This window comes from Anguilla anguilla, chromosome 14, assembly GCF_013347855.1.
Source record: "Anguilla anguilla isolate fAngAng1 chromosome 14, fAngAng1.pri, whole genome shotgun sequence".
In the NCBI taxonomy this organism is placed as follows: Eukaryota; Metazoa; Chordata; class Actinopteri; order Anguilliformes; family Anguillidae; genus Anguilla; species Anguilla anguilla.
Window position 1 is genome coordinate 17666480 of NC_049214.1, and position 17572 is coordinate 17684051.

The 17572-nt window shown below is 41.7% G+C and overlaps 1 protein-coding gene across 3 annotated transcripts in view; it reads right to left on the minus strand.

The window, feature by feature from the left end:
• col27a1b (collagen, type XXVII, alpha 1b) overlaps positions 1 to 17572 on the minus strand; it is a 107199-nt gene that overhangs the window by 47711 nt on the left and 41916 nt on the right. For all 3 annotated transcript variants that reach the window (XR_004762384.1, XM_035392130.1, XM_035392131.1), the window contains exons 8-13: positions 16672 to 16716; positions 14918 to 14971; positions 12472 to 12516; positions 10012 to 10065; positions 9484 to 9528; positions 881 to 934 (exon numbers count right to left, since the gene is read on the minus strand). Coding sequence is in view for 2 of the 3 variants with exons in the window: in XM_035392130.1 (XP_035248021.1) it covers positions 881 to 934; positions 9484 to 9528; positions 10012 to 10065; positions 12472 to 12516; positions 14918 to 14971; positions 16672 to 16716 (297 nt within the window). In the remaining variant the exon portion in view is untranslated. The remainder of the gene's footprint in view (positions 1 to 880; positions 935 to 9483; positions 9529 to 10011; positions 10066 to 12471; positions 12517 to 14917; positions 14972 to 16671; positions 16717 to 17572) is intronic.

Consider the following 17572-nt stretch of genomic DNA (forward strand, 5'->3'; position numbering starts at 1 on the left):
AGTGAAGTTGCATATGTTATTTGCGAAAGTGCAGGTATAGTATCAGGACATTTATGCGTGTGTGTGTTTTTGTGTGAGAGACAAAGTGAGCGAATGTGTGTGTGCAGCTTTGGGCCAGGGCGTTTGTCAGGTCTCATGCACACTGAGATCCCAGGAGAAGTGACATTCCTGGCCAGGCAGTCGCCCAGAGAGCAGGCAGAGAGGAACTCCAGGAATGCGCTTCATGGCGTCTATCCAATGCCATCCAACACACCTGCGACTCTTTATGTCAATGGATGTTCTCATCAATCCTGCTACTTAAAAAGCTACAAAACAGTACAATAGCATATCGCTTCCTTATCTAGTAGAGGGTTTCTACGACTCACTGGCAAACACATCCGGTGTTTTGTTCTATAACGTCTTAGCATTTTTATCCACCTAACACAAATGTTGAATGGAAAAAACATCAGTGCCAACTTAAATATTCTTCTCTTGCTTAGGAAGGCAAAAAGGGCAGGCTTTTAAAAAATGGGCTAAATTCAAAAAACAGGACTGGCTGTCAAAACTTCTAAGGTACAGAACGGATTGTCTTGGGGCCTAAACACTCACTTCAAGCAAAACACTTCACAGACCACTACATCCTCTATAGACACAGATGATTTTCTCATTACTGGATTTTTATGCTCCATAATTTTGACGTGCAGGCTGAGCAAGAGCTGGGAAACACCGCAAAAAGCAGTGCAAAGCAGTATACTGTATTATTGTGGCCATTTGACTGGATGTGAATGAGGCCATATATACATGCATATTTGCGAATATAAATGAGCATACATCAGAGGTGAGAGGGAATTCATGCAAACAGTGTGACACAGAGATGAGGGGTCTCTGGTGTTTCACTTACTGGGTCCCCATCAGGCCCTGGTGGTCCTCGCTCCCCAAAGTCCCCTGAAAACCCCTGAGCACAAAAACAAGAGAGATTTCTTAAAGTCCCAGCATATTTCATTTTAAAATGATTAAATTGTGTTAGCCGCAACAATCATACATTTCCCATCACACAAATACGTAAGATATTGGCAGTAAGAACAATATAACATTCTGCTAGTCTATCAACAGTCTTTGTCACTCTTTGTCACAATTCAACATTCAGCAGATAACAAGCATATTTAAATTTAGTAGGAATGCACTTTTAACCCATCTTTACCTCTGCTCAAGTACTATAAATAATGTGTAAAATGACATTTTGACAGCACAGGGTCTTTAAAAACATTTCTCAGCAGAGGAGGGCACTGGCACACAGCTACTACTGAAGACTCAATGTCAGCTGTGAGCCAGCCGTCTGTTCGTGAATTAGCGATGTGAAGCAAAAAAGGCAATCTAGGATTATGTGGTTTTTTGCCTTTGCTTAATATCTAGGTAATAAAAAATTATAGATAGCTGGTACAACCACCCCCTGGTGTTTAAATACAGCCTTGCCAAGCCTTCTTCCACCTGTGCCCACCAGTAGCAATTATGTGGCGTAGTCAATATCAGACTACAATTATAGACATGGCCAACAACCATATTTCCTCAGACCACAGGATGTTGCTGAAATATAGCACCCATCTGGGCAGTGAACTTCTCCAGGCGCACCACATAAGTGCTGGTGTGTAATATCCCTCCCCACTCCCAAGACTCATGCAGGAACACTGTGACAAATGGGAGAGGTTTCCAAATCCTGCCACCCATGCAGCACAAATGTGATATCCATTATCTTCCACACAGTGCCCATGTGCTACTGTGCTCGTGTTAAGCAGATACACAGACGCCAGAGCTGAATGTGCCAGACAGGGGAACCGTGATCAAGTGATTGAGCTGACCACAGTCTCCCAGGGGACGGGGAATTGTGGCTGTGTGAAGCCTCTCGCAATAGCAGGGAGACTGGCTTTTCAACACTGCCTGCCTCTCTGATGCCAGCTTCCTGTGCCCTGCCAACACGTGTTATTATCACCCCCTGACCTGGCACAGGCACAAGCATTGGAGCGGGATGAATTTGTTAAGATGAGAAGAAGCTAAGAGGTGAAGTTTAGGACCCCTGAATACCACCATATCAATTTCAGCACTGTCACTTGTTAAAACAGTAGATAAAATATTTGACGTGCACTTTTAATTCACTGAGGTGTAGTAGTGCGGCTTTGACTAATAGGAATGTCCATTTTTATCTTATTGAACTAAACTAGTCCACTTACAATGTTATATGCATCTGTTTTCAGGCATATAAATATTTGGATTAATATCTTGCAAATAAGTCAATACCGTCATCTATTATTGAGTTAAAAATCTATTGAAAACAAACTAAAAGGAGCAGTCATTTGGAATGCGGGACAGAAATCAAACATCAGCACAATGTGTGTGATGTGTTTTGAAAGAATGATTTCACTTTAAATTAAAAAAAAAAAACAAAAACAAAAAAACAATGGGTGTCCTTTCTAATCCCCAGATCAGTTAAGGAGGAAATACTCCAAAGCAAGGCAAGGAAACAGTCACCATGCACACCACACTTGTACTACTTTTGTAGCTTCAAAGCATTCAAAAGCTAGACTTGGCTGGATTATTTTTACAATGCCAAAACCAGGACTCTCAGTTTAATGTGACCGAAACATGAACTATCACCATGAGAGGAGTTTTTCAGTCAAGGAAGAACAAACCAAATAAACCAAAATTTGAGTCTTTCCATAGGTACATGAATACATGAATACATATTTTGGCACATGTTGATATATATATATGTATATATATATATATATATATATATATATATATATATATATATATATATATATATGTGTGTGTGTTATTTTTATTGTTTTAATGACTGTGTTTTATATAATAATATAATAATATAATTACATGAGTTCTGGAACTGCAGAGCAAAATAAAGCCATTATCACTTTTTCACTGCATGTACCTAAGTTAAAGGGATCGGCTTGCGGTGACAGTGATACTGTAAAGGAAGCATACATGTTCTGCTTAAGTGGCTTGTTATGAAGTATAAAATATGAAGACCTGCAATAACATAGTGGTAAGAGCAATGAAGTGGTTTTCTGTTAAATTAACTCAAACACTGTAGTTACGTCTTTCACTGCAAATAAATTAACCACAGGGCTGGACTACTACGGAAAACTCAACCTCAACCTATCATGTAACAAGAGTTTTTTCAACAGTGAAACAGTTATAGAACTCTTAAGATAATTGATCATCTCTGTTTCTCTGCATGAAAGCATTTTTTATGTGTGTACAGTCTGAGTAAATGTGCGTGTTTGATTGTGCTTACCTATTTGGCTACATTATAAGTGAGCGAGTGGGAGAATGTGTTTTTGTGCATGTGTGTTTTTATGACAGCATATGTGTGCATTTGCTTACGTGTGTGTGCAAGTGAGATTGTGTGCTTCTACTGTCTTAGAGTGAGTATGCAAATGTATGTCTACATGTCTCTATGTGTACTGGAGTGATACCTGCCGTGCTACAACTTTACAAAGGTTAGGGGAAAAGTGTAAGAGAACACACTACAGAGAAGAAACCCCAGAAACAAGCGAGATCTTCATTCCTGCCAGACCAGCAGGAAATTCCAAAGCACAGTCTTTCCAAGCTCATTGGCAGGAACCCTAACCAGTGGCTGTGATCTGCTGACAGAGGCCTTTTGCTTTGGTTTACTGTTACATTATATAAAGCTCAGTATGCACAAACCTTTCTTTTATATCTTTTGTTCCACTTGTACCGTCCCTGATAAGCTTCAATCACTGTCACAAATATCTAGCGTATGAGAATACAATAGTCTTCAGGGCCAGTATTCGAAACCGATAGCCCAGAATGAAACTCTCATGGGGCAGCAGCTTCTAGAACAAAATCTCAAATAGGGCAATGGGAAGAGACCTTAAAGGGCACACAAGATTATTCTGAAATGAACCTTAGCTAAAGCGATTCATTTTACAGACATACAAGACATTCATTTGCTTTGTTGTTTTTCTAAGTTTGCCCCAACCCATGTTTTCTTATAGTTATGTTTTGTTCAAAGAAACAAATTGGTATTTTAAACCAAACACCTTCCTTAAGTTTTTGTTCCCTTGTAGAATGATCCTAGGTGTCTTTGGAGTTCAAGAGAAGTGATTAAACTAAGCCGAATGTGTGCTTGTCTCTGCCAAAGACAGCACTCACGCCATATAGACGATTTCCTGTGAATGCAGCCCGATGGTCTAAACAGATCTACATGACCAATGAGGGTGAAACTTTATGGCCAAGAAACTGAATGGAAAATCAGACATGGAGATGACAGAATAAAGATAATTTTGACAGTGAGAATTATTCATGACTAATGTTTGCACGGGAACAGTTTAGGGGAACAGAGAATCCCATAGTATAATGACTGCAATATGAAACGAGAACATTTGGAAAAAAGATCCTTTTGCCAAAAAGCCCTAGTCAATGTGACTGGCCATGTTGAACACAAACAATATGTCTAGCAAGAAACACATTTAATGGTTTACATCTTGACAATGATGTCAGGTTTATAGCAGGTTTATCACACTGTTCAAAATTGGGTTTGAAAAATGTGGTGATCACCCTACAATTTGTTCTTCATTATCCATGAGCACACCAGCTGAGGTGCTTTTAGCAGGCCAACAGAAAATTGAGTTGTAAAATATACCATTTTCACAAGGCTAAAATGGTTCCAGGAAGACCAAACCTGTCACCGCATTGATTGAGAACCCCTTTGATCTGCTTGCTGCTGACCTCAAGTGACTGGATGAGCTGGAGGAAGCCATGTCACGGCATTGCAAAGAAAGGTCCTGAAAATATCCTGCAGTGGTACAGCTGACATCAGGACCAGGCAAAACCACAGGGGGCTCCTGGGGGCTGCAGCCTGGACTGACAAGGGCAGCGAGTGGAGTAATCATGCTTAAACTCGAGTTACCCACCTATTGTCCAAAGTCACATTTTCCAAAGGAACCCATGTTGCCATAGCAAAGGTGGCTTTGTTTGTCTGTACATAGAAGAGGATATTCCCGAGCCAAGACGACCTTCAGGTCATGTCCAAAATTAAAATGAACAGCTGTGCAGCAAAGGACTGAAAAAAGAGCCCGAGGAATTCAAAGGTGTTGAAAGTGAACAATGTCAACTGAGGACAAATTCCTGCTTCTCTGTGGACATTTAGAGTCAGTCAGACGTTGACAGTAAGTAAGGGATGAGATTGAACTGCAGACACTGTTAGGCCATGTGTGTGATGGGGGACACATCATCCTCCCACATAGGACCCTATACTGTAGGCCTTGCAACTACCTCTGGAGTGACCTGTCAAGGCAGGCAGTACTGTACAGAGCAATAAGCCTCCTCATTTGTGTTTGCTGGGCCTCAGAGAAAGCTCTCTTTCCAGGGTCATGCTGCTCCCTGTGCAGCTTAAACTCTCCTGAGCAGCCATTTCTCATAATGCACACCACTTAGAGATAGACAGAGAGAATGGATAGAAATAGAAACAAAAAGACAAAGAGAAGGGGGAGGGGTGACTAACTACAGATCACTCTTTCCATTCAGCGTGACTCAGACACGGCTGCACTGTGTCCGGATCTGGAGGCCTGCGCTCAGCGATTTTTTGTTTTTCACCGCTCACTCCCAGACTTCCAAAAGCTTCATAAGGAGCAGAAAGGGGGCTGGCTCTACTTCTCAAGGATTTCCAGCTTTTTATCCCTCTGTTTTTTCCTGTAATTTACAATCCAGAGCAGTAGGAGGACCCTGTTGGGAAAACCCCCACGTCAGCCACTCGCCTTCTCAGAAAGAGCAGAGAGGGGCCTGGAGGAGGCGACCATCACTTTGTTGGCTGGCTGCCTGTATGAGGCCTCTGTGTATATGCTGAGTCAGACGGGGCCAGATGGTGGGGCCGGAGTGCTTGGTGAAAGGAGGGGGTGGGTGGTGGTGGAGCAGGGTAGGGGCAGGCTGCTTGGATGATGAGCCATGGGGAGATGAGCGGATGTGGGTCATGGTGTCAGGTCTGCACGGACACGTCATGGGAGGAAGCGGTGAGGTGAAAAGGGCCTCGTCCTGAGATATCCATCATCTGGATCCTGAGCACAACGAATGAGATTTGTGTTCCCTATGCTCTTCCGCTTTTACTTCAAATGATGTGCCTCGTCTTTTGTTTCATATTCTCTCCCAGGACACATCAAATATCTGATATCCAGTACAGCACTAAAAAAGCAGGTGGAAAATAATAAGAATCTGAAACGAACTCCACCAGTAAGACAAACAAGCTACTAATTTTACATGCCTTCCAGAAACAGGGGTGTTTGCTGAGATACTTAGCAGTGGGTTTCACACATGAACGTAGCTGAGTTTGCAGATTACTGAATATTAAAAATTAGCACAGGAATTGGAGATGTGCAGGCTCACGTTGAGTACCAAATGAAAAAAAAAAAGAAATTAACAAAAAAAAAAAAATAATAAAAAGTCTAATACATTTTCTGGGCTAGGAGAAGAATACAAATCCCTCCCAAAGTGTCAGTCACTTAAGACGTCCCTAGACAGTCTGGGCCTTTTCCTTATTACTTGCCAAAACCCACATGGGCCGACCAAATACATGTTGTCCATGGGCCAAAGTTGGCCTCAGTAACATCACACACAAGTGGAAAACACTGTTACGTAGACAAAAACAAAATCCTCTTTATTTTTTCCACCACATGTGACCACAGAAGGATTCCTCCTTGTTCCATAGGAAAGACAGCAAAGTGTAGGTTTGTTATTCTCATGTAGTCAAATGAATTGATGCTCTTGTGAGAACAGAGCCAACACAGCAAAATGTTCAGAGTAAAATCAACCATTACAGAGTGCTTGTACATCTACTAGACCATACAGGACTCACATGAATGCAGTCATTTAATTTAACACTGAGAAAGTTGCTAAGTACTCACATTAATAAGAATCCTACTCTTATATCGGAGTCTTTGTCTTATCTCCTTACTTATTTATTAATCACGATCTTCCATTATTCAGTGTTTACAAAGACAAGGTTACCATTACCTGAGACTGCTTCTCTTTCTCCAGCCCCAGGAAGCAGCCTGAGGCACTACACACAGAGATAAACACTTCTATGCAACTCTGCATTCTGATATTACCTCCAACTGACACTGGCAACACAGCAAAAAAAGCAATACTCCTAGAATTAATAATGATAATATCAATCACTTTCAACACCATATAACAGCACCAGGCACAGTAAACAGCCAACAGGCAGAACCACACTGTAAGAGAAAATGTGTCACTGACTGTGTCAGGCAGAGCTCTACAGCGCTCCCATATTAGGAGCATTCACTGTCAACTGGAAAAATAATCGACATTGACTAACTGGGATGCATTAGTGTGCTCCTAAATGTTTCAACTTAGGAGCGCATGTGCCCCTTGGAAAAATGTTAGCGCAGAGCCCTGGTGTCAGTCTGCTTGTGCCATGTAGGCATTTTTGAAGCCATAGTTACAGTAAGTAATAACAGATTTTTTTCATATGTGATTAGCACACCAGAAGCAGGGCGCAGTATAGGCCTCTAAGAGGACATATACAAAAACCCAGTATAGATGGGGTAAAATTAAATTGTAGATAAAATATTCAAATGGCTGGCAGCTCTGATGAAATGAGACTCTCACACAATATCCTTAACCAGACTTAATTATTCACAGGTATTGACTGCAGCAATTGGCAGAAGACCAAGCTACAGTGTACACAACATGCCATCTGACTCGTTAAGAAATAGAACTCACTTGCCTTTGCTAGATAACATTTTGAAATGCAATGTTTCACAATGAGTGTGCAATGTTTGTGCAAAAAGCATAAATAATATGGAAATGATTGGGACCTTTCTGTACATGAAAATTACAATGTGGGAAATATGCACACAAAACAGACTAATTGGCTAGATGTGAAATATGAATTTAGGGTTAAAATAATGAATAGTTGCTAATGTTTTTGCCTTGCAAGTCTTTTTTAACTGACTTTATAACATTAGACATGCTATAGTAAAAATTACTGGAGTTATAAATCCTGGAGTTATAATAAGATTAATATAATAATGATCATAATTAAGCACATGAATAATCAGCTATTCTTTCGGTTTGAAACACGTAATAAATACGCAACAACTATTTTATTACTTTGTTAATTGCACAAGATGTTTGCTCTTTAACAGACTAAGAAATGACTTCAGTTCCACTTCCCGCTGTCTACATGAGAAAAGCCTGTGCTGAGTGGGCGGAGCCAGCATGCATGGGGCGGGGCCTGGATGTTGCACCGTAGCCTGCTTGGAAGTTAGCAGAGAACAGAGGGCCAGCGAGACAAAGAGAGTACTGGCCCCCTTCCATCCAACTGAGCCCTCATCCAAAAATAGGATTGAATTTCCCTCCTGGCCCACAGAATCTTTTTTTCCTATTTTAAACTAAATCAGCCCCTGTCAGAGAGGAAGGGGTATAAAAAATACCATGTCCATTAAACAAAGCCTCTGCCAACTGGCCCCTTCAGACTCCACTTTTTCTTCCTTCTCTTTGAGGAAGATATCTTGGAGAAAGAGACTATTGTATGAATCTTCTCCATTATAGGCGATCCCTGTCTCTTTGGGAGCCTGTAGTCACGTTGCCAATACTAAACCATGGATCATTTCCACACACCTTAGCACAGTGTCTGAGAATCACTTATAAAACCACCACCACATCATGGAAAATCGCACCGAAAGAAAAGCTCATAAAAAAACGACCAGCCACGTTTGGAAACGAAGACGTGTTTTCATAGCACTGCTCTTTTTCTTTCAGAGTTAAAAAAACAAATGATGACCTCAGTTGTTTTGCGTAAGCCATAATCTATATTCACATTTGAATTGAAACACATTCAGAAGTTGGCTCCAGGCTCAGTAATTATGTTCAAAAGAATTAAAGAAGTTCTGCAATGCTGCAGTTCTAAAATAATGTATAATGAGCCTGTTTCAATAGAGGAATTTCTCATCACATCTATGCATGCCATATACTGCATAACCTTAAAATGACCCTTTAATTGAAAGTGTTCACTATAGAATGAAGCACTCAAACCTTTGTGCTAAAGCCTCACTGACAGCCGACCCATGAAGAGGGCCCAGCTGACTATGATCCCCGCTCTACTGGTGAAAATGTGTTTATACTCATTCAACACGGGTAGCCATCTTCTTGGATGAAGAGAGAAACGCTGGAAAACATTCAAACAGTGACTCATGTCATCGGCTCTTGCATTAATCGCAGCTTTGTGGCATGTGTTAGGGGCCTCTACCGCACATGAAGCCATGGAAGGCCACGCAGACAGCTACACTACTACCACTAGCGTCTACGGGCTCATCAGAGGAGACTAATCAGTCTTCAGTTTGCACTCACATTAATTGATTAATGTTCAGATCAAAGAGAGAATTAAAAAACAGTGAAATATTAATGGTCAGATATTAATCTATAAAGTATGTTGAGAGAAAACTTTACCGGCCTACCCATCTTGCCCCTCTTCCCTGGAACTCCAGGAATGCCCTAAAACATGCATGGCAAAAGAGAAGAGACAAAGACACAATGTCACTCAGTGTGATTAGATAGCATTGAAATTAAAAATGCTTAGTCTACAGGATATGAACAAAGAGACCGTGACTGTAATCTGATTGGCATTTGTGTTGGTTTAGGGGAGCTCTGTGTACATTAATTCACTACGGATGATGATGTCACTATCCTTTGGGGATAATAAAAGCCTGGGAAGACTGTGATAAGGGCTCCTTGAAGGGGATCTGGCTCTTTGGCACAGCAGGCACATTGTATTTTGTAGGCCAGCGAATGCTTAGTGTTTGCAAAGTTTGATGTTCAAACCCCACTGGGTGGGAGGGACATAGTTTTACACCAATCATGCACCTCCCACAATGGACTGCAGTAAATCTAGTAAAATAATCATGTCATGGCGCCGTTGACCATATATGTAAGCAATGTTGTTAGTAAGGAATGGCTAAATAAATGAATCTGACTCACTCTCTCGCCATCAGGCCCAGGTAAGCCAAAAAGCCCCGGGATTCCTATGAAGCCCTGCAGAGAGTGGGGAAGAGCAGAGGCGTGAGGTTTCACAGCGTAAGACTTCAGGAGTGCCCTGGCCCCTGTGTTGCTCAATCCACTGCTGGGCGTGTCCTCTGAGAGCAGGGCGCTGGTCTCCATGAAGAACTAAGCCTTGAGGCAAGTGTATATGCCCATGGACTGCATGGTGCTGGCTTCCACGATGTAGTCCAAGGGCACATACCCTCACACCAGGGATCAATGACGTATCCAAACGCGCTGCTTGGGTGGGTGACAAAAGCTGGTTAAAACATGAAGGGGAAAAAAAGAAAGGAAATACAGAACAAAAAACAAGCAAACAGAAAATATGTATAACATTTATAACAAAATTGAGGCTTGTTCAAACTGAGACCAGGCTGGGGAAGGGAATTAGAGCTAGAGCATCGGGAGATCAGGAGAGGCCCTTCTGAAGAGAGGTCCTTGGGGTAAGTTTAAACAGGAAATTCCACTGGACAAGGGCTGGGGCAACCTATCGAAGCTGATAAACTTCTTAACGGAGGCTTTGCTACCACAGCACATTACGGCATAGTTTCTTAGGAGAAGACAAGTCAGAGAGCTACAATTCAAAGTTACAGTGCTGTTTTTTTTTTAGGTATTTAAGCATTTTGGAGTCATATGAAGAGGAAAGTCTGCTGTGGAGAAAGAGAGGGACGCATTTCCTGTGGAATGGAGGAGAAACAAATACTGACAACAGTTGATTTAACAACTGCTGGCAGTGACTGCAGCCAGGATGATTTGCTGGAGTACTAGAGAGCACATGCACAGAATTCAGAGCACAGTACACTTTCCAACCATGAGTACATGCTTTTGTAGACAGAAAATTCACAAGGGCAAAAAATATGGATGAAGGATCTGTCATGGTTCATCAATAAAAACGTGGCATCTCTTTGCTCAACAGCAATTCCAGTGTGTACTCGATGCGTCATCCTCACTACAGCACACTACAGCTGTTCCAGATGTTCTGACGCCTTCACCTGCCCATGTACGTCTTATACAGGGAGAATGCCACTCATCTTCATGGCAATTTGCCAATGGGAAAGGCCACTGAAAGCATTACTCACATGGACATTACAGCAATAAAGCTTTCAGTGGAAACTAGGCAAAATTTTGATGAGGAACAAAATTGATAAGGACAGGTCTGTTAATTTCACCAAGAGTTAGGATTTTTATTTTTTACTTTTTTACAACGTAGAGCAAGGAGCTGGTGTTCTGTTTATATTGCCAAAGTGCATTTAAACAACAAGCATATACTGTAGGTGGAAAATGCATTTGTGAATAATGAAAGAACTGTGCATCTTGCTAATGATCATGGTGGATTTGGTCTAATCTAGGCAGCACTTCCTGTCTGAGGCTTTAACACCACGACCACTGATTTTCCTGCAGTACAGTCATGCAACATTTAAAGGGAAAATTCCAACTGTGCAGGAAAATAAATGAAGTGAATTGGAAGGGCTTGCCATTGTATTTGAGTGCTCTGGATTTTCACGCAGATTATATTAGCCAACTAAGCAAAATGATATTCAGTGGCTTCTGTCCACAATTCTGAGGAACAGGGAAGATTCCTTGGTCTCATCCAAGAACACCAGGATGAGTGGAAAAATATATTTTCCTCTTGACCACCACCTCTGTTGGAACTAGAGGTACAATCAAGAGACTATCCCTTTTGGACTGTTAACATGTTATGCCGAGGTCCAAAAGAGCCTTGGGGAGATTACAGTAGAAGCTTCAGTCACAGCTTTCATAATACAGCAAAACAAATGATATCCAATAGTGATGGCGAATCAGCCAGTGGTATAGCACAGAGCTCTCAGTGAGGTTGTGGTGGGATCATGGTCAAAAGAGGAATGTATACTTTACTGTAATAATATAGAAGTACATATGGTACGTATTGTTATGTAAATATTATTTTTCACTGCAATGTTGTATTCTAGATCATATATTCCACCCTATGAAGGGTGTCAGCCACACCCATATATAAAATGTACATATGTTGGACAAGATGGCTGAAATGATTTTTAAACACTTCCCAGAAAATTTCCAGAAAATAATGTGCAAAAACCATAAAAAGTGTGTGTAAAGCACACTTTTCTTGCTATTGGATAACGTTTTAGCTTAATGTTTAAGAAAGTATTGTAAAATACATATTTTTTTTCCAAATGTAAAGTTGTTAATGACTTATTTTCAATTTTCCCATAATAAATATGTATATACTGTATACACATGCACAAAAACAGGGCATACAGTTACACCAAAAAAAGGCAGAGCACACTATACATGTAAATCACAGAAGTCAGGAACCCGGGGCTTTGTGAAAAAAGTATTATGTATAGCTAAGCAGCCGATCTAATGTTCTATGCACACAAGTAGAAAAAAATCACTTACCCGAGCACCTTTTGGCCCCAGTTCACCTATAGGCCCAGGTAAACCCTAAAACACACAAAAAGTAAAATAGTACTTGAACAGCTAAACACAAACTTGAATAGGACAAAACTTTATTGACAACAAGAACACAGTAAGTGAAAGCTACATATAAATGCAATAATAGAATTAATCTAATTTAGCCATTTTCTCTTCTGAAATAAGAAAATCCAGAAAAGGCCCTTAAATTACTGAAAATGTGCCAATTCTTACCTTAAGACACATAACTAGCTGGAAACAGTGGGCCAAATGTTGAAGTGATAAATGCCCCACTGTTCTGATAATGAAGAGTATGATATAATTTTCCTACACCTCTCCCAGCAGCTGCAATTCATTCAAAGATCTGTGTTTACTTACAGATTACTAGAACTATTCCCTTTCTATTTAAAGGAAATAGAGAACAGGGAAAATGTACTGTTATGGACATATTCCAGCACGTATGAATAATTATTGTATTACTGTGCCGGTAATGTGAGCATTTTGTTGGCTGTAAATGTTGCAGAAACTGCCAAAATGCTTCATAAAATTCAGTGGAACAAATACTTGACTGCTCTCTGGGTATAATGCCCAGTTGGATACTTAATAAGTTACATTATTATAGTGGACTGGCCATTTTTACAAAGTGTTAATTTCAACAGAAAAAAGAATCAGAAAAAGAAACTTTATAGGATGACACTTAAAAAACAGATTACACTTTCAGAGTTTATTTGTATATGGTACTTATATGGCAACTTGCAATTCATACAGTAGCACAATCGTGCTCCTTTCTCCTCCTAAATCCTCCTCCTGTGTATAGATATATTCACAAAAAAAATATAAATAAATTGAATCCTCATATTCTGCATATTCTGCCTACTCCATTGGCTTCTATGAGGTCAGAAATGTGTGCTTGTTTTGATTGCTTTTCCCCCTACTCTTACCACACGAATGACCACAGAAGAACCTTGTTAAACCCTCTCATCCAGCAAAACCCCCCTGAAATCAAAACACCAACCAAACTTTACAAGACACACTTTTATTTTAACTGTGCCTTCTCATTTTGATGACAAAAAACAAATGTCTACCTTGTTTAAAAGGCACCTAGGGTGATTCAGTGGGGGGAGGAATGTAGGGAATAGCTTAAGCCTTTGGTTAGATGTACCAAAGACTAAAAATGATTTTGGTACATTCAAGTCCAGTTGGCACATCCCATTAAACCTGATTCACTTTTAAATACTTGTTAACATTTTCCAGAAGAATAACAGACACCTTAAAAATAATTCTTGCAAGGTACAAAACAGTCCTTTTTTTCCAGAAAGCCCACTCTAGGTACCCTTTTAGCAGACATTGATTGATTACAGGATGAGTGGAGACCTGAGGCACTATTGAAGCTGGAGCTCTCCCTCCGACTCCCAGAGGAGAGGAGAGTGCTGCATCAGCGGGCCTGGACTCCCTGCCTGTGTGATCTCTTTGCCAGACCCACCCCGCGGAGAGCCGGAACAGTACTCCACGGCTTTTCGGATGGTAGGGGGTGCTACAGCCTAATCCATCAGAGAAACATACAGCACGTACAGCGGGGAGCCCTCAGTACGTGTGTAGCGGGCCGGCACCAGTGCCAAGCCACCCACCCACACATACACAAACACATGCACACACGCCGAGCACAGAGTGAGAGAGCAGGTCAAGAAAAGACAATGATACCGTTTACACAAGACCACAGGCCTGGACCACTGGTGCAGATACTGTAAGTGATTCCCCATATGCTGAGTTATGTATTTGTGCGGGCAAAGGAGGTATGTCCCACAATGCAGTGAAATCCATAACTGATACATTTAAAAAAAATACCTTGAACCCTTGCCCTTGCCAAATGACATTAACAGCACCAGGGCCCTAACTGAAATTTATGGCTTGATTTTACAGAGCATCCAGGAGAATATATTAAAGGACAGCACACTGTAGGTTTACAAGAGTGTATTAACTTTAAGGAGGCATAGGGTTTTTTTTCATTTCAATTGTTGCTTAGGGGTTAGGAGAAATTCAATCTCATGTTTACTTTCATAATAAGGGGTAATCTATATTAGCAGTAAACTCTTACAAATGACTGTCCAGACAGAACATGGAAAACCCACAAGCCCTACTGAATGTAAACTGAATGTCTCTCACCATTTGCGGCAATTGCATTTACCACATTTAGAGTCATTTAACACTTGACTGTCAAGCTATTGGGCACTCAGGGCTCAAGAGAAGCATTTTAATTGCACAGTTTGGACGTCAATGGCTCTGGCCAACACCTTCACTTAATCTACTCTCCCCTCTCCGGAAATCCCCATTCATCGCCACAGTTGTGGCCCTCCTCTCCCAGCAACACTTAAATTTCTACTTTGTGCGCACAGCCAGTTTAGCCAGCACAGCATCAGAAGATTTACTGCACCTGCCTGCCAGGATAACCTTTGGCACCCGGGCTTCCGTCTGGCCCTCGTTCACCCTGGGGAGAAAAGGGAAAAGAAAGAGGGTGTAGGGGGGAGGGGGGGGGAGATTTATCACAATTACTGTACCTCCAGCATGCAGGCATTCAGGAGGTTCTATGAGGTCTGAGGAAAGCACAGGGCTGGCACACCGCACACGGTGCTCCCCCAGATCCACGTGTCACTCTTTCAGCTCCCCATAAAAGCCCTTTGTTTGGTCAAATATTGTTTTTGGAAGGCAGGGCCCAGCTAGAAATAAGGTGTTATTTTCTTGTTGGTTTTTTCAGTTGTGCCTTGTTATGCTCTGGCCATATGGTCCAGGTTCAGTGGGAAACCGCCTTGCCAAGATTCTTTAAGTGCAGACGCATTCGTGTATAACATCCTTTGACATAGTCCCGTCGTGCACACTGCCCCCTATTCATGCAGGGCTCTCTGTGCTTGGCTTTGACCGAATGCATAAAGGGGGATTCAAGCACAAGCCTCCAGAAAGGTATCCTTTATGCCTGCTTGGCTAAATGCTACCTTTGCATGGTTGTAGGAAGTACAGTCTAATGAAGGGTGGGAAGGGAGGCAGGAAGGGTGTTTCTTTTTGTCAGTAGCTGCAGCTGGGTTATCCAGAAGGGTGCTGGGGACCTGCTTAACAAGGTGACCCTGCCATAGATACAGTGATACAGCCCCTCTCAAATGAATCAGCTGTGTTACTCAACACCACATTTTAATAAATCTACGAGATAAAGCTGTCACTTCAGCTCGCAGATGAGAAGGCGCTCAGCTGGGATTTCAGCATCGCTTCCTCTCAAGGGCGCATTTTTGTGACGTTTCTGTGCCAGCACTTCTTGACCGGGAAAGTCTGATGACTAAGTCCATGGCTAAGCACTCCACATCGTGACTCACCCTCTTCTCCTCAGGACCGAGGAGTGCTGTCTACTCAAGGGAGGACTTTTCTGCATTGTAAAATAAAACGTAACAGCACAGAGCTAACTCTTTCCCCCTGCTGGCTCCCTTGTGCCTTTCCCGCGAAGCTGCCCTTAGATCTCACTCGCTCATCACGGGGAACAAGGCTGCTGATGATGCTCAGACGTGAGTAACGCCTTGGAACGGTCCCCATCTTCTTCTATACTGTAGTATTTTGGACTGTAGCAAAGCGCGAGCAGATGTTTCTGCTCTCTTTTATTCAGCACTGGCTCTTTTAACAAAGCTTGGCAGCAGAGCACTGTTTACAGGGCCCGCTAAGTTCGCAAAGATGAATTGATTCTGAACTTGCATGGGACATTAGATTTGAAATGGGAGAATTACCCAAAATAGCTGAGGCGGGGTTTTAACATGCTGCAGGTTGACTCATCTATCGTTACTATGCTAACTGCAGTCTCTACAACCCATTTACAATTGTTAGAAAAATGGGTGGCAGAGTTGTGCAGCGGTTGGACTTGTAGTTTCATAGCCAGATGGTTGCTGGTTTGAATCCCTGCCTGTACAGGGGAAGTGTTTATTGAGCAAGATTAAGACGTAAAATGTAAACTACTGAAGTAGCCCTGGATAAAGGAGTCAGCTAAAGAATCAATGTTCATGGATCTGAATATGCATTTATGGAACACAACATCAATCAATGAGGTAAGGATCAGTGAACTAAAAGACAAGCACCACTACTCTTCTCCCTTGGTACTATTCTACAAAATCTCTACATATCAATAAGATATAAAGAAGCCAAGAGAATACTCACTGGTTCTCCTGGATGACCAGGTGGACCGGGGTGGCCTTTCTGTCCCTGAAAAGAGACAGACACCACAAGTATTATTAGCGGACACCAGACCAAATGGCTGCTTCCATCATACAAAGGTCTCATGCTTGTCTCCATAATGCAAACTGGAGCTAATAAACTGGAGACAGTGAAGGCATCTGTTTTTATTTACATGTCTGGTGTATTAATGTGCGCCGTATCAATCATATAAGGAACATAAGACACCACACGCAAGAATCAAACAGCACCATGTCATGAGAATAAGATTTCTGCTGCATGTGTAAACTGAAAGAAAAAAATTATTTTGCCTGACATGGCTTGCCAAAAACATTGTACATTAGGAACAGAAATACTTTCTGTTTAAATTCAGAGCTTCTTGTATCCAAGAAGCGGGACGTGTAGAAATTCCACCCGGGGATTATGGAACATTTTGCCCGAGTCAGCAGAGAAGCAGAACAAAAGGATGGAAAAAAGGAATCAAAGGTAAAGCCATGTGGAAATCCAGACAGAGTGAACATTGAATACTCCAGCTCTTTCAAGGAAACCGATGGTCATTTTCCAAAACCACAGCGCAGAGTAATTGGCTGATGACTCTTGTTAATGTCCAAACACTGGCCAATTGTGTTTAACGTGTCATCTCGCCCAGGGGAGCACTAATGGTTTTACTCAGGGATGCCAGTAAATACAGTCATGTCTTCAGATGTCTACACCGGATATTCACTTCATATTCACAAGCTAAGGTTGGCAAAAACCGTGATAAAGGTGATGCAGTAGTCTAAGAGCACTGGATTAGGAATCACACATGACCAAGCCTCCTCAATTCAAATCAGTATCTCACAAATTACTTGTGATATCTACCTGTGTGGAAAGCAGCAGTGCCTAC